Consider the following 26,284-nt stretch of genomic DNA (forward strand, 5'->3'; position numbering starts at 1 on the left):
AAAATTGACAGTTTAGGTGCAATTAGCAGAAATTCTATGAGTTCGTAATAAAATCATGAGGGACATAACATATTTAACTGCATTTTTCCTGAAATAACTTATTAAAAAACTGAATTGTTCTCTGAAATTCATGGTAAGTATATTTTACTACAAAGTATGTTTTGAATTCCACATTTTCTGAATTAGATAAGTAGGTATATTTTCCGGAAATCAGTAGATACCTATCCAGTATTTTCTTTTGTATAAGAATTTTGTAAGTGCCTATTATAATATTATGTATGAAGAAAGGCCGTTAGTTAATGGCGAAACACTGTATTTTAAATATTTTAATACAATCGGAATTTGTATGTTAATACGGTGTTTTCATTAAAATATTTACATGGTGGTAAAATTTATGAAATCGGATATATTAAGCGTAAAATGGGAGACAAATTTACATAAACTGATAAACTCTTAATTAAATATGCCGGTACCGCTAGCGATCGCGTATAGACGATGCATCATAAAATCATAGAGTCTCAACACACGGGTGGTCGGCATGCGTCCTAAACACCCACAATAAACAACTGCGCGGACGTGTGTACACGTCATAAATTTCCATACTTTGGTATCGTAAGTGCAGCGTGTGTGGACTGTGGAGTCAATGTAGGCTTCGTGTTGAATGAATACAGCAATGCTTGTATCCGTCGCGCTCCATGTAGGTACCTATTCTCTACAATTCCTGTACCAGTGTTCTGTATAGAAAGCTCTCAGTAAATTCGATATATAACTTTTCTAACACTCATTAATTATCAAGCGGAAGAAGTCATCATCACTGCTGACAAGACTGCGCTCAGGTTCCAACCGCATCCTGAACATGTTTGCAGATAAGTTGGACTCACCAATACTTGAACACATGATTCAAGTGTTGGTGAGGCAACAATAATTGTAATTGTTCTTTCCACTACAACATTATATTACTAATATTAGTTTTAAGCATCAAAATTGTCTACTAACAAAGTGAGTCCTAGTTGCTCTTAATAAAGATTATTATTATTATCATCGGCGTCAACGACCGATAGTCGTCCACTGCTGAACACAGATCTCTTGTAGGAACTTCCACACACCACGGTCTTGCGCCGCCTAATTCCAGCGGCTCCCTACGACTCGCCTGATGTCGTCCATCCTAATAGGGGGTCCTCCAACGCTGCGCTTTTCGGGATGAGGTCACCATTGCAGCACCTTGGGATCCCAACGTCTATCAGGGTTTCGAACTATGGCTAGTTATGCTCATTGCTGCTTCAGCTTCGTCACCCGCTGAGCTTTGTCGGTTAAGTGAGGATACGGGAGTTTTCTAACACTAGAGATACATTTTTTTTGTACAGCTATCAGCTTACAGCTAAAAGTATCTGTAACAAATGCTAATCACGCGTGTAACTGTGGTCGCGCTTATGAATGGTATTCCTGTTTCAAGGGCACTTTCGTTGTCGGCAGAAGTGGGCCACGCGGACTCCCACGCATCACTCGATAGCTCGTACCTGTACCTGCAGCGGCCATCTTTTACGTTATGGAATCGGGATATTTTAACTAACAATTATTTGTAGAATTCCGTAACCAAGGGAACCATCGAACCTTATTACTAAGTCTTCGTTGGTCGTCCGCCTGTCTGTCATCGGGTTTTATCTCGTGAACCGTAATAGGTTAGAGTAGAGAGTTGAAATTTTCACAGAATGTATATTTCTATTACCGCTATTAACAATACAATTACAATGACCCTATTGATTTAATTGACTATGAAACCCTCCGTGTGTAAGTCGGACTAGCACTTGAGCTAATTGTTTTCTTTTTTGTGAAAAGAATATTACCCCTTTCCCTTCCAACTAAACGTAAAGCTTGTGCTAGGAGTAGGTAGGTACGACAATAGTGCAACGGATAAAGTCTGAACCGGTGTCCTTCCGAATTTCAGTCCGAGATCCTTTGACAGGGCTCTCTCCGTCACTCGTTTCATACAATCGTAGTTCCAATTTCATTTGAATATTAAGCAACCAAAGTCCATGAAATTTTGTAGACATATTCTAGAAACTAATATCTATGTCTGTGGTTTTCCAGATTTCTGTTAAAATATTCGGTTTCAAAGTTACGTGGTCTTAAAAAATTTCATACAAATATTTGAGCCCCTGTAATTTTAAAACTACATATTTTTAGAAAAATCTAAAACACCACAGACACAGATATTAGTTTCTAGAATATGTCTGCAAAATTTCATGGACTTTGGTTGCTTAATATTCAAATGAAATTGGAACTACGATTGTATGAAACGAGTGACGGAGAGAGCCCTCTTAACAAGTGCTTTTTTTGACTTGCCAAATGTAGCTACCACTGGTGCATCGCGTAGTATAATGGATGATACCACTTTCAAGATAACCCCATGCTATCTTAAACGGCATTTTCACTTACCAGGATTGTAGCTAAAGGCTCACTGAGAGTCAAAATCCTGCATTCAATCCGTATAAATGGTGACCCTGTCAGTACGAAATGAGAATTGTACCGACATTAGCAGGTATTGCGTGTTGTTTCAATGATTACTTCACCTTGGTTTGCTTGTCCTATTGTAATGATAACGGCTGTTATAACAGATGCTAGCTAGTTAGTTAAATCTATTTTTGTACAGGTACAATAGAATAAACACATATATGTACATAATATAAGTAATTATAAATGCAGTATGTTTAAACTTTTGAATTGAGATTTTAGACTATTATCCATAGTTTTGTTTCAGCAAAATAAACAAAATAATCGTATCTATGATGTATTGAAATTCTTTTAGATATTTCTAACTATCGCAGCATATCTACTTATATCTAGATTCTTCATGTAATACATCGATTGAGAACTCCAGATTTGAGGATAAATGAATATTGCATATTAGGTATATGTATCGATTCGATACATATACCTAATATGCAATATTCATTTATCCTCAAATCTGGAGTTCTCATTTTCTTTCTTAACTGACTGCTAATACTGTACCAGATAGGTACAGCTATGTCATCAAGCTGTTTAGGGTTGCGATATCAAACCGTGTTGAAACCAGCTGTTTAGTTGATTTGATTGTACCTATCATTGGTAACAATGTATGCGAACTCGACAACGTAAGCTAGAGAAAGTGACATGTAACCTATGATTTCGCCAATCAAAACCATCACAATGGAAATAATGTTACGTAAGCTACAAATTCGATGACTCCAAATGCAAATACTTATTCGAGAAAGCTTCGCGTGGGAAGCATTTTTATTGAAACCTAGATACTTAGCGATGTATTGAATTATCATCAACATATTCAATGTCAAGTCTATCTAAAATTAATCAGGTTATTCCGATTAAAGTAAGTTCCATTATTTTCCAATTTTCTTCACCTTCGTCGGCATGGATATAGAAATCAAATTTACTTATTTTCTTTCTATCAAATCAATATACATACCTAATTATGATTTTTATGATCGTGGCCGTCCTTGGATATAACATTTCTTTTACGCTGTTTTCCTACTTCTCTCTGCTGTTCCTCCGATGTTGCAGTGACTATGAGTTTTTCAATACTGCTGACATTTTTATTCGCGAAGAGACCCAACTCAAGGCACTCGAGGGTTTACGTGGGGTTAAGGATCTGAGCCTCATTTTTGGAAATCAATTTTATACTCGCAAGTTTATCTATGAGTCCGTAGTGAAAAGTTCAGAGCAGTAGTTTGTTCGCGTGCGTATCGGCATTCTCACGAGTGGTCGCTCGTTACCCTTGCAATCTTCTCATTGAGACAATCAGCCCGGTCTCCCCGCGCGGCCGATCGGCCATGCGGGCACTGTTTGTGTTCAAATGCTTACTAATATGGGGCTGTCAAAATGTTTGTTTTTAATTTGTACCTAATCGTTATGTACTTAGTTGCTAGCGAAGCTTGTTTACGGACGTTAGGGCTCCGTCGCTGGGGAGTAATTTTTTTTAACTTATAGATTAGTGCTTGGCTACAATAAGATCTACTGGTAAGTGACGATGTACCCGGAGAGCGTGATGGACTGTGGCCTAAACCCTTCTCAATCTGAGAGGAGACCCACGCTCAGTAGAAGACTGGCGATAGGTTGGATTGATTATTAAATTTATCCAAAATCTGAATATTTATCAGTGAATTTTCTTATGATCATAAATTCGAATTGATCTGATAAGTTATATGCTTAACATAAAGTTACAAACTTGTAACATTCCAAGAATTTACACTAATACATAATAATAAATATCAAGTTCTTATAGTTATAAAGAATTCTCAAAAGAAACCTATCAAAAGCCGCAATCTCGTCGAAAGCGCAGGATGTCGCGACAGAGGGGTGAAGCAAGGGCGTGCAATCGCTTCGACTAGCGATAAACAGTATTGCTACTTTTCATTTGGTGACTTTTTTCACTGTGATTTCACAGCCAAATTCTCACGGAAAGTAATTTTTTAATTTTCGCACTTACAATCGTTTGCTACATTAATTTAACTAGGGATAATGATCAAGATCAATCTTCTACTTCACAGGAGATTTTTACGGAAAGTGAATTTTCGCTTTCAGTGAAACGTAGCAAACAATTGTTTACCAAGTAGGTAAATTATTTTAACTTGTGTTCTCTTAGCGTCTTAGCTAGGATCAATAACCGCACGAATTTCCAACTTTGTGAGGTTTGCGTCGCGATTTTTCACTGGCTTCTACTTTAAGTAAGGTAGCAAGTGTTACAAATGAAAATGCTTCTCACGTGATTTTTCACATGCTATCTGTGAAATGATAAATCTCTACTTACGTCCACAATCAGTAGGGCTTCAATGTAATCACTGCGCAATTAATGTTCGATGAACTTTCATAGCAGGGTGCCTAGTGGGAGATTTTTAACCTATTCGATCGCGTAAAAGTTAACTGCGTTTTGTATGGAATTGAAACAGCGCCATCTAGTGACAAGAAGATGGCGCTGTTTCAATTCCATACAAAACGCAGTTAACTTTTACGCGATCGAATAGGTTAAAAATCTCCCACTAGGTACACTGATCAAATTAAAGCTTTAGAATTGCTTGTTCTCTCTTGGCTTAGTTCTGTTAGGACATAGTTAATAATGACTAACAACATGTGCAACAGAGCATGTGCAGATGAAGAGCATTCCTAAAAAGTGGTAGTTTTACTGAACGATTCAATGCTACTTTGTAAAAGTTTATTTGTAATAAAAAACTTTTCTTTTGGAGGTAAGTACCTACTCTATTCTCAAGATAAATAAGATAGGTAGTTGCTGATAAGAGCCGTGAAAATAAAATACCAACTATAAAACGTAATTTTAATTTTGGTAAATATTTCTATAGGTTACATTAGGTTAGTAGGTATGCTCAAAAAAAAATATACTACGTAGTTATACTTACTAAGTTTTTAGTTTCAAAACACCGCTAAGTAACTTTTGCGATATAAATTGGTTACAACTTACAACACAGAACTGGTCATTAAGGTCATTATGCATGGTACTCAATTTGTCCTGCTAATTGTCTCCAGTTAGTAGCTTCAGCCACGCAGACAGACTGACAAAACGACGCGTCATTTCGCTTACAGGTCGCCAAATGAGTGTAGATACCTACACTATTAACAGTGGTATTATTTTTTTCGCTTCACTAAGTATGGTCAATGGAGAGATCTATGTTTGGAGTTTCTATACGTGATCAAATCAGAAATGTGAATCGGGTTGAAGTGGCAATAAACAGGGCACGTAATTCGAAAACCGATAGGCGCTGGAAATTGCTGAGATCTATAGAGCGTACTTTGACTTAAGACTTAAGTTTTAGTTAAAAAGAGACAGATTTATATCAGCGATATAACGCTATCTCGTTTTAATAGTGTCTAAGTCAGTGTGAGCTCTTTAGTTCTCAGCCTCAAGCTGTGCTCAAGGTGCTGGAATGACGACCTTGTATTGGAAAGCGCAACGTTGGAAGACCTCCCATTAGGGCGACAAACGACATCAAACGAGTCACAGACGGAGACGGTGGGATGTGGAAATGGAGACCTATATCCAGCAGTGGACGTCCTTCTTTTCACGTCCACGTCCATGTTTCCTTGTGTTTAACTAAACAACATAGCCTCTGAGTATGAAGTAGGCTTGCTGCTACTCATAGCACAGTTCCAGAATTAAAAAAACCGGCTAAGTGCAAGTCAGACTCGCGCACTGAGGGTTCCGTACTCGGGTATTTTTTCCAACATTTTGCACGATAAATCAAAAACTATTATGCATAAAAATAAATGAAAATCTGTTTTTGAATGTACAGGTAAAGCCCTTTCATGTGATGCACCACTTGGTATAGTTATCTTACTTTAAAAATTGAAACATATTTTAATTTTGAATGATGTGACCCCCAATTCATGGTTTTCAGATTTATTCCTGTACTCGTGCTATAAGATCTACCTACCTGCCAAATTTCATGATTCTAGGTCAACGGGAAGTACCCCATAGGTTTCTTGACGGACAGACAGACAGACAGACAACAAAGTGATCCTTTAAGGGTTCCGTTTTTTCCTTTTGAGGTACGGAACCCTAAATATAAGTCACGTTGAAAAAAGTGTAAATATGTAATCGTGACACTAATTGCGCATATAAAACAGATAGATAAAGAGACGTAGATAGCATATCTACGATGTTTACCGCAAATATACACGTGGCGCAACGCTGATGAGCATAGCCAGGTAATTGTGACGCTGATTACTGCGGTTGAGTAATTTAACTCATACTAAAGCTACGGCCACACCTGCGTATCATTAACGCGGCACGCATAGCGCGACGCGACTACAGCCGTCGCGTAGATGTGCATAGCGCCAAAATATCATTGGAGGCGATCGAAGGAATCACACTATCGCACTAATATTATAAAGGCGAAAGTCTGTGTGTATGTATTTGTGTGTATGTTTTTTACTCTTTCACGCAAGAACTACTGGACAAAGGTTGAAATTTGAAATTGAGATAGGTTATGCCGTGGATTAACACATAAGCTACCTTTTATCCCGGAAAATCAAGGAGTTCCCACGGAATTTTGAAAAACCTAACTCTACGCGAACAAAGTCGCGGGAATCATCTAGAAAGAAAGAAAACATTTATTTTGTAAATTGTACCACAACATCACATGTTATATCTAAAGAGTTAGTTATCCCGGTGCTTCCTCCACCGTCCTCTTTCCACGTGAGGCAAAATACCTCAAGCAGGAACCGAAACTGGGCCACTAGAGCTGCACCGGCAAAACACGAACCGTAGTAAAAGATGAGAAACTTGTCATCCGCGCACAACAGTCCCTCGTCTGCGCAAGCCCTTAGGTACTTCTTTGGTATGTTTCTTACCCGATTGCGGCAAAGCCAAAAGGAAGGGTTATGATTTTAGCAGTCTATGTATGTATGTATGTATGTATGTATATATTTTTTTTTACAAAATACTACATTTTATTAAAACGTAGTTTCCAAACAATTATATAGATATTTATTACGATAATAAAGTAACATATAGGTATATTAAGCGGTATATACAGGCCGTGTCGTGACTAATAAAGACATTTCCCTGGCCGTTAACAGATACCCGCGACCAATCGCCCGGGTCGCGAACCTTTCTCCGCTAATAAATTCATATAACACTTCGGTGAAATTGGATAGCCAGTAGACAATGTATCTAATTGTTGATAGGAATTCCTCTGTTTTGTAAGCCGTTATCTTCAAAGTTCAAATCTTTGTCAAGTACAAGATATGGAATAGGAAATCGCACAACCATGAAACTTATTTGATACTAGCTTTTTATCGCGACTTCGTCCACGTGATATAATTTTTAGTTTATGAAGTTATAACACTCGGGGGTAATAAAGCTATCTATAAGAGAAAAAAAATCTACAATCGGATCATTAGTTCCGGAGATTATTTCTTACATCCAAACTTACAAACTTTATCTCTTTATAATATGTATTATTATTTCATTATATTAAATAAAGTGTAGTTTGATCCAGATATTAGTGTAGATGAATTGACGAAAATGCCACAATTAGGCTACCTAACCTTACCTAACCTTGAGTACCTAACCTATTTATTTTACGATAGCCAAAAATGAGCTAGTGAAGTTCATGATAGAAAAAATACTTATAGTAGGACAAAATGAAAGTACTTACTTAATCAGTGAAGATAACATTTTGGTTTTTTAAAAATAATGAATCTATGAAAATACAACCAAAATACACAAATTAAACGCTCTTGGCAAGTAAACATCTAACAATATCTTTAGAATAACAAAAAATAAAGGAAACCAGCGAAGTGGCGCTTTGGCAAGTCTACTGGTGACTCGGCAGCCGCGGCCAGCCGCTGTCCTTTCCGAGATGACTCAAAACCTGGGAGATTGGACACGTTCACTTGACGGCTGTAAAACGAAGTAGAGCAAAGTAAATGAAGCGTAACGAATAACTGAAAGAAAAGATATAGGTACTGGTACAGCGTGTATGGTAAATCATCCTAATCCTACTAATACTATTAATGTGAAAGTATGGATGTTTGAATGTTTGGATGTTTGTTATTCAATCACGCAAAAACTACCAGACGGATTTGGCTGAAATTGGGAATGGTGATAGATTATACCCTGGATTAACACAAAAAATATTTTTTATCCCGGAAAATTAAAGAGTTCCCCCGGGATTTTTAAAAACGTAAATCCACGCGGACGAAGTCACGGGCATCAGCTAGTAATTCATATAATAAAGTGACAAATGAGATATGTAGTGGGTACTTATCAAGTAGTTATTGCCCTAGATTCTTTCTCTGTCTCTGCTACTTGACAAGCGTTCAATTCAAACGATCCTTCGAGTTCACTGAAGTTTTTTACGAGTTCATTTCCGCGATCAGCTATTTGAAGAATTGTTACATTGGAACTATAAACAAATTCGAGTCCTCATATCTCTCACGGGTATTATACAATGACGCTCATCATTTTTTTGGTACATTGGTCCTAGCCTCAACTTATCAAGATGTTACGGACATTACCTATATACCTGTATCTATCACCTTGTATATAACCACATAGTTTTAACTATGACTATCGATCTTCCACTTTCCTCGTCCATCCGCTTTCCGTCATTGTCGAACGTCGTCATCTTATCCATCGCTAAACACGATCTCGACATCAGAACATGTCTGCCTCCGTGATTTTATAATTACTACATACAAATCAACCAATTCGCTTACGTCGCTAAGGTGTGACCGCTGGAAATAGCCCCCTCTTCCGGTGCCCGATATAGCCCTGTCGCCTGTCGACCAAACGCACGCACTATTCTTAGATTGCCGTCTATCATAGAGAAATAAGGATTTCAAATGTAGGAATTCTATTCATTAATTCTAGCCTGCTGTGTGCAATTTTTTTTTTTGGATAAAAAGTTGTCGGCAAAACTGCCTGAAAATATAAACTTTTGACCCATCTTTTAAGAAATCATGGAATATCAAATTAAGCAAAATAATAGCATCTTCTGATAATACTATTTAAAGCAACCAGACAGACAGATAAATAGAAGATTATAAATACCCACAATAGACAGACATTGCAATAAAGAAACGTAGAGACGTTTTAGAGACGGTTGGCATATCGAGTATCAGGGGGCACGGCAGTGCCCCCGCCAAGACGAGCCAAACGGCGGCCGGGGCGCTACGTACCTTTTTCTCGAAGTGTTTCGCCGTATTTTCGACCCGTCATAACTTCGGTCTGGATGACGCTAGAAAGCTGAAATTTTCAGTATAAGGTGTCCTCAACAAATTTACCAAATATACTAAGTATCAAATATCTAGCTTTTATGCTTACAGATTTATTGATACCTAAAATACGCCGTTTTCGTCCCTCACTGATGATCATCACAATTCATGGTCTGTAATTCTAGGGTACTTCCCGAAGTCCTAGAAAGCTGAAATTTGGTATGTAGACTAGAAATTGCATACAAACAACAGGAAAATTGAGAAATTGGAATTTCCCCCCCTCTACGCCTCTTATGAGAAAAGCAAATCTGTAAATTCTGTCGCTAGAATGCTGATATTTTCAGGATAAGATGTCCTTGGCAGATTAATTAAACGTATTGAATATCAATTGTCTAGCTTTTATAGTTTCAGATTTATTGACAGTCAAAACTTCTAGTCTGTAATTCTAGGGTACTTCCCGAAGTCTTAGAAGGCTGAAATTTGGTATGTAGACTAGAAATTGCATATAAACTACAGGAAAATTAAGAAATTGGAATTTCCCCCCCTCTACGCTTCTTATGATAAAAGCAAATCTGTAAATTCTGTCGCTAGAATGCTGATATTTTCAGGATAAGATGTCCTTGGCAGATTAATTAAACGCATTGAGTATCAATTGTCTAGCTTTTATAGTTTCAGATTTATTGACAGTCAAAACTTCTAGTCTGTAATTCTAGGGTACTTCCCGAAGTCCTAGAAGGCTGAAATTTGGTATGTAGACTAGAAATTGCATACAAACTACAAGAAAATTGAGAAATTGGAATTTCCCCCCCTCTACGTCTCTTATGAGAAAAGCAAATCTGTAAATTCTGTCGCTAGAATGCTGATATTTTCAGGATAAGATGTCCTTGGCAGATTAATTAAACGCATTGAGTATCAATTGTCTAGCTTTTATAGTTTCAGATTTATTGACAGTCAAAACTTCTAGTCTGTAATTCTAGGGTACTTCCCGAAGTTCTAGAAGGCTGAAATTTGGTATGTAGACTAGAAATTGCATACAAACTACAGGAAAATTTAGAAATTGGAATTTCCCCCCCTCTACGCCTCTTATGAGAAAAGCAAATCTGTAAATTCTGTCGCTAGAATGCTGATATTTTCAGGATAAGATGTCCTTGGCAGATTGATTAAACGCATTGAGTATCAATTGTCAAGCTTTTATAGTTTCAGATTTATTGACAGTCAAAACTTCTAGTCACAAATTCTAGGGTACTTTCTGAAGTCCTAGAAGACTGAAATTTGGCATTAAGTAGGAATTTCAAGAATTATGAACAACAGATAAATTAAGAAATCGAGTCCCTTCATCCCCTCGTATATGAGATGCATATCTGTAAAATCTGTTGCTCGAATTCTAAAGTTTTCAGGATAAGATGTCCGTGGCAGATTTATCAAACGTACCAAGTATCTGTTTCCTGAAGTCCTAAAAGACTGAAATTTGGTATATCTGCTTCAAAATTGAGTTGCAAGATTCCACCCGAACAAACATATTTACATACGAGTACATTGCAAGTTGAATAAAAGCTTTTAAAAAAAGAGGTAACGATAGAGAGTGGGCCATGAAAATGATGTACGTCTATAAGAAATAGATCCAAAAAAAATTTAGGGCACCTGCCAAAAAGAAATGAAATCCCACCAAAAACATTTCATGTAAAAAGTTAGCCAAGACTCACAAGTTCATAATGTTTTCACTGTTAAAAAGTTATGAGATCTCTAGTAGAGCCAAGCCCCTAGCTGAGCTTAGATTTGTGCTGGCCATGGGACCTATCCCAAGTCCAAAGTAATATAGCTCTTAAATGTTCTTGACTATATCACATTTATAACAATAAATAACAAATCACTCTACTTACAAGCTCTGATTCTACAAACCCTATATCTTGGTAAAAAAAGTACGGCTTGGCCGTAATGTTCGTAAAACTATTACATGACGTAACATATTAAACGTTAAAAGTTATTAAACGGCCAAGCCGTCCTTTTTTTACCAAGATGTAGGGTTTGTAGAATCAGAGCTTGTAAGTAGAGTGATTTGTTATTTATTGTTATAAATGTGATATAGTCAAGAACATTTAAGAGCTATATTACTTTGGACTTGGGATAGGTCCCATGGCCAGCACAAATCTAAGCTCAGCTAGGGGCTTGGCTCTACTAGAGATCTCATAACTTTTTAACAGTGAAAACATTATGAACTTGTGAGTCTTGGCTAACTTTTTACATGAAATGTTTTTGGTGGGATAGATGAAGGAGTAACAAACATACACACACATACACACAAACTTTCGCCTTTATAATATTAGTGTGATTATTATTTGCTTACATGGATAAGTGATTACCGCCGCCGCCCATTAAATTCTATATCAGTTAGTCTAATAATAGAGATTTACATAAGAATCTATTAGTTTGTAAACATGTTATTTTAAGCTAAAACAACATGTTTACAAATCTAAGTAATTATTATTGAAGTGAAAATTTCTTTAGGCGCATTGGGCGATTTTGGACGAATGGATTGGCGTAACTTCAAGGTCGCTACACCGATATGCTAATATTAATAGTAATCTGTAGCTATAAGCACACATAAGTATATCTAACTTGTTGCGTGTATGAAATGCGCGTTCAATAATAATAATTTATTTATATACCTAATAAAAAAATATTTTAAGTTCAACGTTCTCCTCCAGAGTCGTTTGGAGTTTTGAATTTTAAATGAAAGATTTTTGATTTGTGTTCTAAGATCCTCGTCTTTATGAACTCAAATCGTTAAAAATTCTAAATTTAAATGTGTATACACATACTCGTACTTCTGAGATAGGTCCATTGCTAAAACATGGTGTAGACTCATTGCAGAGAATATGGTTCTGTGAGAAAATCTTAGTGAGTGTCCAATTGGAAAACACCTGGTTTGATGTCCTAGCCTAGGTTGTGGAGATGGAAGTGTCAATTGTCGTAATAGCTCTAGAAATGTATGACCTAGCGAAGGAAGTCATGAGCTAAGGAATAAAAATGTTAGTAGTGCATCTAGAGGACATTACGCAATTTAAATTCAAAGCTCAGCTAGTCGTAGTTCTAAAGGTCAATAAATTTAATATTACGTAGGATCAATGTGTCATATCTTTGGTCACAATATCAATAGATTTCATCACAACACAGAACGTATCTGAGTCAACACTGGTGATATATAGAAATACAATTTGGCGAGCAGCAGGCGCGGGACTGAGGCGGGTTTTGAACCCCGGCTATTTGCGTGCTGGCGGCGCGCCAACTCACTGAGATTGTTTGACCTTATTCATTTCACCATTGCTTTGCTGTGTTGGATGGGCAAGAGATACATTGCGTATTGCAGTGGTTATTGCTTTTGGAGTGCTGAAGCAGGAAGCGAGAGTAACTTCGCTTGTTACGATTAGTTTCGTCTGTACGTTTTAAGATTATAAAGTGTCCACGATTAAACCACCAACAACCTTAACGATTTCTACGGATCTATAGTACTTAATTTACTTATTTATACCCACAGATACGAGATCTTATGTTGCGAACATAAAAGCTATTCAAAACTAAACCAAAATTAAATAAATTCTTCTTCTTTCCAGGATATTAGTGGGAGCACCAGAAGATGATCCTTACAAAGAGTACACGGTGAAGCGACCGGGCGCAGTGTACCGTTGCCAGCCCGGTCGCCGAGGTTACCCCTCAGAAGACATCGTCAACCCACTCCAGATGTGCTCTATCATGGAGTTTGATAAGAACAGAAGTAAGTACCAATTCGAGTTAACCTCTCTTCTCTTTTTTGAGTCGTAGAAAGCTACACATTATAGCCATTAGATAGTTTCTAGCCACATCGTGTGGCATGAAAATGATGGGAAAGACTCGAGGAAGTTGCAAGTGCTAACACGGTTCTGATTTTTATCCCTTGTAACCCTTAAAAATATGCGATTTAACCGGATTACCATTGAACTACAGCTGCACACTTTTACTTTTCATATTACATTGTCACCCCAGAATTTGCTTCTGCGTTACCTTAGTGACGCTGATCTGAGCTTTTCGTTTTCCGTCCTCGGTGCTAGTAGAATTATTTAGAAGGCTATTTGTGTATGTTGCTTTAGGTCATCACAATCATGAACCCCAACCAAAGCTACAAAAGAGAAGGCGGCTGATCATAGAATTTGGATCAAACATAACCTCGTGGGAAAACCTGCATGAATTGAGATTCTCCTCACTTTAACGGTTAAAAGCTCTAGAAACAATGTAGTCGACTACTAAATAGTCCACAATCCCACATTGGTATAAAAGATGGAATAGTGTGTGTTATATTTTGGCGTAGCGTGTCACGAGCCCCCGCGCGCGTGACGGCGCGCGCACGCGCATCTGATTTATATCCCTGCGCGCGCGCCGCCGCTTTGTTGCGGCGCAGGACGGATGCCGTGTAATATGTCACAGGATAATGCTAAGAGAAATGCTTGCTCCTGCTTGTATATTATACTATTGTTCCCGGTATCTAGCCAATCTCTGCTATTTATTATAATTTTTTTTATTAGGCTCATCATTATCAACTGATAGACTTGTATAGACTCTGCTTTGCGCCACGGTTTTGACCTGAATCCAGCGTTTCCATTGCGACTCGTTTGATGTCATCAGCTCTCTATGGCAAGGTCGCCTTTCCAGCATATAAGGACCCCAACTCTCTCGGTTTTTCGAACATTGTACCCTGCCCATTGCCATTTCAGCTTCGCAACCCACTTAGCATTAACTTTTCATTGAATTCGCCCTTAACTGTGATCTCATCTGTTGGTAAGCCAACAGCTGGAAAAGCTGTTTCTATGTTATTATGTACTACAATCTCCATTATTGTTATGATTGACTCAATTTATGGTATTTTTGCTGTAAGTAATCTGAAGAAAAATCAGAGGTGATTGCGATTGTCACATTGAAACAGCCAAAACACCACGGTAGTCCCTCAGTGGTCGCTATACTGTACTGGCTACTATATACATTATACATAGTGGTCATATTATGTGGTTACGATTTACGATTTTCCATTATTGCATAGAATCAGTTCAGTCTAATTTTCGATTACAAATAGTACCAATTTTAACTTTCTATAAACAATTCTGCATTTAGCTTTCGTTGCTAATTCCTAATATCAAACCAGTGCTTCCCAAACTTTTCCTATGATTGACTATTATTACTAATAATTGTCTATGGTTTCTTCGTATTCTCGCAAGGCGGAGGCGACTCAGGGGCTAGAGGGTGGTAATCGGGTGAGAGATGGTGACTTTGAGAGCCTTGATTTTCAAGTCAACAGTCATCCCCCACTACCCGCGTCCTATTCCTCACGAGTTCACGAGCCGTCTCAGTGAAACTGTACACCTATTAGTAGACTGTTTGTGGTTTTGTTAAACATATTCATACATTCTTCTTCTTGTTTTATTGAAGCTACAAATTATTATCATTGCAAATAATATTTATGATTTCTATTTTATTATGGTAAAGTTAAAAAGCCGAGAAGACGATGAACTATAAATTGTTTTGACGTGGATTGAGTTTGTGATCTTGTTTACTTGCAAAGCGCTTTTCGCGCAGTTTGCCTCACTCAATCAATTTCTACGCGGTATTCATGGATTTAGTAAATCGTGCTATGTACTTGTCAGTAGGTACAGCTTTGTCGAAACTCGTAAGACATGTGAGATCTCAGTGGAGGGCTAGCTTGTAATGAAATATGAAAAAGCATGATGATATAAAGAAATAAAAAAAATGTAGTTAGTTCCTACTCTTCCGTCAAACGACGGCCGAAGCTTTCACCTGAATAAGTCCAGAGCTGGGATCTTTTTATCCATTTGAGAAACGCTGTCCTAAATTCTAAAACATTGGATTCTGTGTGTATTGCACTGTGGTCTGCTAATGAAATAATAGTTGGTTAGTAATTAGCGAGTATCGCGGATTAGTGGGTCGTGCCTGTGTGGGTGCGTGGGTGCGCGGGTGTGCGGGTGTGCGTGGGACGTGGGTGCGCGCGCGCAAGCCTGCTGCCGCATTACTAGCTGACGATTACGCAATTAGCGCGGGATTTACTTTATTTTTTATGACAACAACCTGGTCTAATGAAAGGTTTGTTGAGATTTTGCATGTATATTTTGTGACTTTTAGATGTCAACTATTTAAAAGGCATAAATCCAATAACTTTTACACTACGAGTATGTGAATGCAATTTGCGTCTTTCTCGCTACGGTCGGCAAACACACCGCGCGTAACGGAAGGGGCGGAGAAGCGCGAAATTATACTAAACTGTTACAAGTAGGTACGGTCTACTTACAAATAAGTTCCGAGCAGATTCTGTATGTTACTGTAGGGGTAAAGCATTGATAGCCCAGTGCCACATAATATGCCTGGGTTCGAATTTCGAGCATGTAGGTCTAATTTTTTGGAGTTACGTGCGTTTTAGTAAGCAATAAAAAAATGCTGATGACGTTTTGACAATGGCGGGTTATTGTAAAATAATTGAAAAGTTAACTAAAAGTTCACTAAATCGTTTGAACGGAGTTTACCTTTATCACTACCTATATATTTCCGATGTTAGTAGGGGTTAGTTAGTCCTTTCAATTTTTCTCTATTATTAATTTAAAAAAAAAATGATTTTTATTTATTATCCTTCTGGTCAGATGAAAGTTTCATTTATCTTCAGGCGTATAGATAAGTGATAAGCGACAGCGGGCTACGATTGTGTACAGAAGTCAGCGTTACAATGGAGCTTGTGAAATACCACCACCACTGATAAGATAGGCGACAGGGATGGGGAGATTTCAGTTGTCGATTTTATTTTTGGCGAAAACTCTAAAACGCCATTTCTCTCTTACGGCGGAAGTCTGCAGGGTTTGTTTGCGAATTCTAGACCGCGCACACTTTGCAGTCTGCACACCCCGTGGACTTCGCTCGCAATAGAAGCAGAGAACGGATTTATACTTTACTAGCATGTTACTAGCTGACGCCCGCGACTTGGTCAACATGGATATAGGTTTTTAAAAAATTCCGTAGGAGCTTATTGATTTTCCGGGATAAAAAGTAGCCTATGTGTTAGTCCAGGGTATAATCTATCTCCATTCCGAATTTCAGCCATATTCATTCAGTAGTTTTGTGTAAAAGAGTAACAAACAAGCACACATACGTACACACAAACTTTCGCCTTTCTAATATTAGTGTGACATTAAATTCAGCTTAGTTTAGATCTTTGGAATGGTCTTACAATAAATCTAGCGCGGGCGGAAGTTTAAAAAACATTTATCGATATGAGGAATCCTGCTACATCACTATTTATTTGCATGTTCATACAATATCAGCGTGTTATCTACATTTTACGGTTATCTTTTCTGTGTTATACAATAGAGCCGCCACCGCGAGATGCACTTATTGAACCGAAGCAGGGAAAAGTTCACCGGTTGTCGATAATAATATAATATCGATAATAAATTTCTTACTTATCGGTAAGCATATTACTTTTTAAAAAGAATTTTACTTATCGCACTGCTCTTGATAGGGTTCCGTACCCAAAGGGTAAAAAAAGCCCTATGTCACTCTGTTGTCTGTTTGTCTGCCTGTCTGTCTATCTGTACGTGTGTTACAGATCTTTAGCTCGTAGATAAAATGAGTTACAAACCTGGAATTATGGTTTTTTGTGTAAAACGCTGACCCAAAACCAAATATTTAATTAGAAGTTTAATTAAATTATTTCTCCCCCATACATGAAAAAATTAAAATGTGTTTCAATTTTCAAAGTAATATAACTATAAAAAGTGGGTTATCATATGGAAGGGCTTTACCTGTACATTCTAAAACAGATTTTTATTTATTTTTATGCATAATAGTTTTCGAGTTATCGTGCAAAATGTTTGAAAAAATACCCGAGTACGGAACCCTCAGTGCGTGAGTCTGACCCGCACTTGGCCAGTTTTTTAATTTTAACTTTTATTTCTAACTTCATCCGATTTTGATGGTTTTTTTTAAATCCCGCAAAGTCCCTCCCGCCAGCAAGTCAATAAGGTTTACAGAAGTCATATATTGTATACCTAGACTCTTCGAGGTCCAACCCTTTATCTCTAGTTTGACAGATATAGGTACCCACTTCAATCACGGTCTCAATGTTGAGACGTCAAGGCAAATACCATTGACCATGAGGTCAACAGTAAATAACAAATCAAAAAGACATTAGCATTAACTTGTCCTGATGATCTTCATCCTTACCTAATGTATTTTCGAGGACATCTGTATGACCCTAATGTAAAATGATTTTTCAGTTTTATTTCTTGGAAACGCGCAGGTTTTTTAAAACTCAGTCACTCACTCAAGTTCACAACTTGGAAGGTTTCGACTGCGGATAGTTATCTTATTTCTTTATTACCTATTTAGGTAATAAAGTCAATTTTGACTTTATTTTCAACATAGAAGCTTTTCTTGTTACCTTCACGTCGATCCGTTGTTCAGTTGCGGAGTCATTGAAGGACAAACCACATAAATCAACAAACAAACACACGAATAATTTAAAAATACGTGTAGATATATTGTACTGCACTTTATCTCCCTAAAGAACCTCATTCATTTTATTTCGACCTACATAGTAACACCAATTACCAAATCGCTTAGATAGTAAATTAGTACACCAGTTATTAAATAAATTCATTTACGTGGGATCGCCATTTGGGCCCGTGGGCGCGCGCGTAGGAAGGTTCGATTCCCCGGCTGATCTGTGCTGTCATTGACAAGATTTTCTCACTTTTTGATTGCCAGTCAATGATATTATACTCGTATGTAAAAGAAAATAGATAAGTCAAGAGAGAACAGGCAACTATTTTTTTTAATAACTAATGGGACTGCAAACATACCAAGCAGGAGATGATGCAGAGCTAAGGTAGAGCGCGTCTGCCCAGAAGGTGCCTATTCATTCTTCTTTCGAACGTACCAATATTATAGCTAGCGGGAAAAACGGAAACCAGAAGAGCATTCCATATTCTAGCAGTGCGTGTCAGAAACAAGGAAGCAAATCGCTTCGTACGGGTTGAGTATGCAGAATCACTGTTTTTAGGGTTCCGTACCTCAAAAGGTAAACGGAACCCTTATAGGATTGTTGTCTGTCCGTCTGTCTGTCTGTCTGTCCGTCCGTCCGTTCGTCCGTTCGTCCGTCCGTCGTGTCTGTCAAGAAACCTGTAATATAAAAGTAACATATCTATGTTTTAATATCATTGTAGCCAGTGCAGTGTTGTGAATACTGCTTTTATTGTTATTTATTGTCTTCAATATTACTGTTTTTATTGGTTGATTGCTTTTAATAAGATGCTTGACGATTTGATCGGCCCTGGAATACCAATTTGATTATCTCTTGGTCGTCTTGTATCGTGCCTCTTGCGTTTTAGAACTATCAATAGTGGGTCATGAGTTTATGTACAGCTGCCCACGTATTTTGGCTAGAGTATTTTAAAGGCGAAAGTGGTTTTGAAGGCTTTCTATTCTTTCAGGTGTAAGTTATTTTTACATAAGTAGGTATCTTTTCGTAAATACCCCGTTAAAGAATGCTTAAAATAGAAGAACTTCAGCGGTTGCCAATATTATCAAAATTCCAAATTGAATAGTTGAGACTTTAAATAATTAATAGACTCCTATCCAGGGTCCAGAGCTTGATCCTGGGCGCACACTTCTAACCTTTCAGAGTTAAATGTGCGTTTTAAGCAATTAAAATTAATAGAATAGAATATATTTTTATTCAAGTAAATTTTTTCAAGTGTTTTTTAAACGTCAAAATAATTTACCACTGTTTCGTTCAATGTTATATTACTCGTTATTATATAACAGTACAGTCACAGTTTTCAGGACATAGGGTCACTGTGCATATTATTTTCGAGAGATTAGTCCCGAAACTGATTTGCTGGTATTTTATAATTTCACCAACTAAATACCGACCAAAATATTATTTTGGCTTTTGTCAGGTATTAAGGTAAGTGTTCTTTATAGATTAAGTTCGACGACTAACTCCTACATGATATTATAATAAGTAGTATAATATTTTTACCGTTCCTCCTTCGCATTGCGTAAACACGTCGCTCATTGTCGCCGGTCGTGCAAATCGCGGCGCGTGGGCGCTAGGTGTCGCTAATGGGGCACTTCCGGTGTGAACTTGACATCTTGCTCTATCACACTGAGCGACTCTATTCGTTTTGTTGCCTTTTTTTTTCGAAGGGGAAATCTTCTGAAGATACCCACTCGGGTTATGTGGGATTTGTACCCACTAAAACCCCCTCGGTGGCCCTCCTCAGCACATATTGAGAAGCTCTGGGAACTCTGACGAACGTGCGCCAGTGCCTCTCTCGTGCGACGCCCATTGGGCTCCTGAGCGATGCACTTCCCTGCCTACGATATCTGTACGGTGACCTCGGCGACTGATAAGTAGGTTTATACTGCTAACATATATTTTGAGAACGCACTCACCATATTAGCTCATACCCATTATATTTTGCTCAATAGATTCTAATCTATGTTTAGAAATTGGTTTATCTGTCCTCTACATCCATTGAGCTATCGTATACCAAATCATCGCTCCTAAACACAGGTAAATCATTACTGCGCTACCGTTGGTTTCATTTGGTCATAGGTATTCTGCTATGATTGCATTTCAGTCATATATTGATGATATCATAATTACCACACCCGAATCGTTGGTAGGACGGTAGCTTAGTGTGAAACAGCATTGATGAGGTTTTATACCTGTTATAACTTATATTTAGATATGACATTTAGAAGTTTGCTCAAGGGCTTCCGATCGGCATAGGATTTTTTATACCTGTTTTCTAAGGTGTTAATGTGACATTTATTATTTAGGTCAGTTTTTGGGTCACAGACCCAGCTTTTGTACACGTTCATGCCCAGCATAATATTATTGTTTGCTGTGCATAGGCCGTTGTATCTCATCTTATCTTGTTATCATACCTATGCCTATTAAAATTAGTAAGTAATCAAAATTACTTGAATTTCGAGAACTTTCGAAACCTATTTCGTTTCAACATTTAATTTTTTCTCAGCATAATATTCTCATAGCTGAGTTTCTTGAACATCTTTGCCAGTTCCACTTGACACCTACTTTACTAAACTTGTAGTGTTTATGGTAGGTACTTTACGGAATCGCAACCATAAAAAAAGTTAAATATTTATTATCATTTCTAATTTACATTTCTAATTTTATAATTTACTAGCCGATGCCCGCGACTTCGCCCGCGTGGATTAAGGTCTTTCGAAACCCCGTGGGAACTCTTTTATTTTCCGGGATAAAAGTAGCCTATGTGCTAATCCAGGATATTATCTATCTAAATTCCAAATTTCAGCCAAATCCGTCCAGTAGTTTTTGCGTGAAGGAGTAACAAACACACACACACACACACACACACACACACACACACACACACACACACACACACACACACACACACACACACACAAACTTTCGCCTTTATAATATTAGTGTGATTATTATTTCTAAGTTGTCTAATTTTGCAAAACAAATACATAGCTTCAAGTCAGGTTCTCTCAGGTGCACTAAATCGGTGAAGGTAAATGAGGTTCTTATTTTCAACCACAACTGGAGCAATTTAGATCATTTTACACGTATTGAGTAATTTTATTAGTTAGTCCTTGACATAATAATATCCCTACTTCTATACAAATCTACATACTAAGTACTTATATCTACAGGTCTACCTGTGGTTTTATAATTCAAGATTTTAGTTAAATTCCTATCAATTTCATATTTTTTAACCCCCGACCCAAAAAGAGGGGTGTTATAAGTTTGACGTGTGTATCTGTGTATCTGTCTGTGGAATCGTAGCTCCTAAAGTAATGAACCGATTTTAATTTAGTTTTTTCTGTTTGGAAGGTGCAGCGATCAAGCGATCGAGAGTGTTCTTAGATATTATAATTCAAAAAAATCGGTTCAGCCGTTTGAAAGTTATCAGCTCTTTTCTAGTTTCTGTAACCTTTACTTGTTAAAATTTTTTAATTTACATTTGTTAAAATATTAAGTTAAACGCAAGTTAATTACTTCCATATATTCCGTTGAATCTTTAAACGATGTCAAAACGATGTTTTTAATTTTGCTAACTCATTTTTCGTTTAAATTATTATTTTAATAATAAAAATGTTTTCGATCATGCGCTTTTATTTCTTGATTAATCATAATATTATCATCAAAGTTTTTGTGTACATTGCGTGTCTGTTTTTCGTTATCATAGCTGTTGAATTGAGTTTGAATGACTTTTTTACGTTTCAACACAAGTGAATTAACACATTTGCAATCTCGAAGGAAACACGTTTTGGCAAAACTAGTATCCAAGCTGTATGTGAACCGGTTATGTTAGACTAAAGTGACGTCACTTTATTTGCTTATTCTTTAAACAATTCGCCAAGGTTCAAATACTTATCATCACTACCAGTACTTAGTTAAAAAGTAACGTTATGGCCTTTATTTTAAGTAGAATTTTGCTAAAATTATGTATTTTTATTTTTGTGGACAGTCTAAATTCTAGACAAGCACGCTTAAGTTTGCCATAAAAACATGAATAATTTAATGCTTCGTAGTCAATAGTCATGTCTTCTATTTCGGAGGTTAAGTGTTCGATGCCGGGCACGTACCTACCTCAAACTTTTTCGACAGACAGACTACTCTTCGGAGTTATGTGCTTTTTAAGCAATTAATTAATATCACTTGCTTTAACGGTGAAGGAAAACATCGTGCTGAATATGTTCTCAAAGCTGAGGGAAGTCTGCACATCCACACCACACTTACCTAGCGTGGTGGACTATGGCCTAAACCCTTCTCATTCTGAGAGGAAACCGTGCCAGCAGCTATAGGCTAACGATGGGTTGATCATGAACACTTACACGTAAAATTAATCAGAATAAAAAAAATTGCAAATTGCAACGCAGAAAATCAACAGGTTATGATTTTCCATGAAATTCCACACTGTGTAGAATACATTTTAAGCGGCCCTTACACAGTCAATTTTGATCGCGATTAAGTAGCTTTCATCGCGATCACAGATTGATGGATTGTGCTACAACATTACACGTTCAATCTCGATTCCGTCAGTCCGTGTTATCCTAGCGCCGCGTGAACACATGTTATCATGGATTTACAATACATGAGGTTAACGCTGTAGTATCTCTTGTCTTAGCCCTAACTTTGAAGAAGAGGATTCGTAGAAGGCGCTGGGTTAAACAATTGTTACAGAAAAAAAAAAGTGTATATACTCATTTAAATCTTCTTAAAGAAATACAACTAACTGCTGAAGATGATGATTACAAAAACTACTTCAGGATGGAAGAAAAATCTTTAAACGGGTTACTACACATGGTAACTCCATATAATAAAACTGACTGACGCGATCCTGCGTTTACACGTTCAATCTTGATCACGATCAGTGGATCGCGATCTTTATTTCAAAATATCCAGATATTTTGTGATCAGATGCACCAATCCGTCAATCTACTCCGTACACTATCAATCTGGATGGCGATCATTGATTTAGATCGCGGATTGCGATCTAAATTGACTGTGTAAGGGCTGCCTTACACAGCTCTATCTATCAATCTACAGCTACTCGTATGTCCTTTGCACCATTTTGGTTGCCTAGAAGAGATCGCTAGGTAGCGATAAGGCTGCCAAAAAGTACCTACCTGTCTATATTTTGTTTTCTTTGTAGGTATATGTTTTTTCTGTTTTAATTTTGTCGTGTACAATAAAATAATATTTATTCATTCATTTTGATATAAAATAATAATAACTTCCGACCACCATAAAGACTTTCTCATTAGCAATGTGTAATGGTAAAATTTAGTGGTGTGTATGCTGTGTGGTGTACGTATGAAAGGTGGTATAATTTAAGATGTACAAACAATTCATCTTGTATGTTTGCGTCGATGCACTGCGCAGTGGAGTGCAGACACTGTGTAGAGAAGACACAGTAGTCCAATGCCTTTGATCTCGTGGTAAAATTTGACTACGACGACCATTGAACATAGATTATTATGTATTCTGAGATATAGGGCCCTAACTTCATAGGGCAGTTCGGGTCGCTTTTCGTCCTGCACTTTATGCACGCTTGCTCTCACTCTGCTTAGAGACTAGTTGGCCTCGTCGAACCTCTGTATGTAATATCATATTATCTACTCTGTGGTGAAGTGGAGTGGATAGTTGATTGGGTGCATTGAGTCCGAGTTGAAAGCAGCAACATTAACGCTTCGTGCGTTGATAAAACATAAATCAATGGACCGCATCGACTTTGTAAGGTGACCATAATACTTAAACGAAAGTAAGCTCGGTCTTCAAAGTACAGTAGAGCCTCGATAATCCGAACTACCAAAAAATAACCCCTGTTCGGACTCACGGAGCGTTCGGATTACAGTATGTTAAAAAAAATGCAAATATATTTTGACAAAAAATATTTATTCAGGTACTATAAAATACATATTTAAACCACAAAATACGTTACTTATTCATAAAGTCATCAATTTTAGTTTGGCGGGTTCTATTTATTGACCAAAAAAAGGCTTTGTCCCTCAAATTACGCAGCATCATCTTTTCGGATAAAGACAAGTCATTTTCATCAGCCCAATCTAAACAAGTGTTCAGTGCTGATATAGCTTGTGAATGAGGAATTTTCTTGACGTTTAAAGCTGAAGTATTGTTAACAAAAGACTGGTCATTCCCAGACTCGTCAGTCTCTTGCGTAACAAAATATAAGATCAGCGGTCACGGTAAGGGAGAGAGAGGGGCAGTCGGCAGTTCGGATTACAGCGGCGTTCGGATTATTCAGAGTACGGATTATCGAGGCTCTACTGTATAAGTGCTTTAGTTTTATTTAACCTTCCTGATGCAGTGGTGAGCGCTGTGGTTTTATTAGTGGGAGGTTCAGGGTTCGATTCCCGGCAGGGGAAATTTGGGATTTTATAAATTCTAAATTTTCTCTGGTCTAGTCTGGTGGGAGGCTTCGGCTGTGGTTGGTTACCACCTTACCGACAAAGCGTGCTGCAAAGTGATTTCGCGTCCCGGTACGATACCGTGAAGAAACAAAAGGGGTACATATTATTATATGGGTTTAGTAAAGACTGCGATACCCTTTCCAGGTTAGTCCGCTTCCATCTTAGTCCGCATCATCACTTACCACCAAGTGAGATAGCAGTCAAGGGCTAACTTGTATCTGAATAAAAAAAACAGTAATTATACGCATTTCCTTCCAGGTTAAGAGTCATCATCATCATCATCATCACCTTGACCCAGTAACAGTACCTATACATATTTGAGCACTTTCCTGTTCTTTTTTCCAAGTTAGCTACTTCTAATAAATACTACAATGTCTTGTTAATACCAATCGCCTGGCCACCCTACAATTCCATAGCGCCACATATTAGGGTCGTCTTTGATGCGCTCGCACTCCTCCAGAAGCGTCATTTATTCCGATTTCATGCGCGAACGCAGGTTCAACGACCTCTTCACATATGCTCTCTACTCTTACAAGTGCACATTTGTTCGGACCCTGATTTCTTTATTGGTATTGCACGAGTGACGTCTTTGTGAGGACGCCTCGTGTTTAATTAAATGACTTATCACTGTGACTCGAATTTCGTTTGAAGTGCATATACTTGTTAATGTAACGATTTGCAGCCTAGCTATTCCATATTATTTAATTTAATGAAAATTTAGTTACTGTACAGAATTAGGTATAGTAGTAATCGACAATTCTATAAAATAAACTTAAATCTAAATTAAACTAAAATAACTAAAATATTAATAATTAACTTTTCAACTTTGTTAAGTACCAATTTCCCCTGCCCACTCGACCACCGCCAACATTTGCCTAACGTTCCCCAAACAAGAGTCACGTGCTAATAAATAAACAAGACAATTCAACAATCGCACGACCAAATACTGCAGTGCTTGCCCAAATATTGGTGCTTGGCCAAATTTGACCCGTTGTGAAGAGGCGTCGAGTGGCCCAAGCAAACGCCAGTACAAATTGTACGTATCTTGATTCCCGCCAATATTTGATGTGTAATTGAATACAGAAAAGCAAAATAACTGAACTTTTTAATATATAGGCACCTATTTCGAGTTTGTTATTTTAGGGTCCGGTTGGTTTTCAGGTACGTATTTGCATTTAGGGAGTACAGAGAGAGTATTTCTTAAAAGACGCTACTTGTATTCCAATAGCATTAGCCGAACTTATATTTTTTTAGGAGTCCATTAGAATAAAAATAAATAAAGTCTTATCCAAATGTCCAAAAGTCATTTCCGAAAATTGGTGATCTGTTTTCCTGCAAAGATTTTCAATATTTTGACGATTGTTATATGTTTTATGAGCATCCTTTATGCGTTTAAAAATTGCATAAGTGTGTTGAGTGTTTTATCGTAAGTAGTACCTACTAAAAGTTAGGTGCATATTCTAAGGATTCCTATTAAATTAAACAATCGTATTGCATTGTAAATATAATATGTTTATTGCATAGTTGCCAA

General features: G+C 37.4%; 1 protein-coding gene across 4 annotated transcripts in view; it reads left to right on the top strand.

The window, feature by feature from the left end:
- Positions 1-26,284, top strand: part of LOC123881237 (integrin alpha-PS2) — a 116,258-nt gene that overhangs the window by 24,627 nt on the left and 65,347 nt on the right. For all 4 annotated transcript variants that reach the window (XM_045929940.1, XM_045929942.1, XM_045929943.1 and 1 more), the window contains exon 2: positions 13,338-13,498. In XM_045929940.1, coding sequence (XP_045785896.1) covers positions 13,338-13,498 — 161 coding nt within the window. The remainder of the gene's footprint in view (positions 1-13,337; positions 13,499-26,284) is intronic.

Source organism: Maniola jurtina, chromosome 3 (genome assembly GCF_905333055.1).
Source record: "Maniola jurtina chromosome 3, ilManJurt1.1, whole genome shotgun sequence".
NCBI classification, from domain to species: Eukaryota; Metazoa; Arthropoda; class Insecta; order Lepidoptera; family Nymphalidae; genus Maniola; species Maniola jurtina.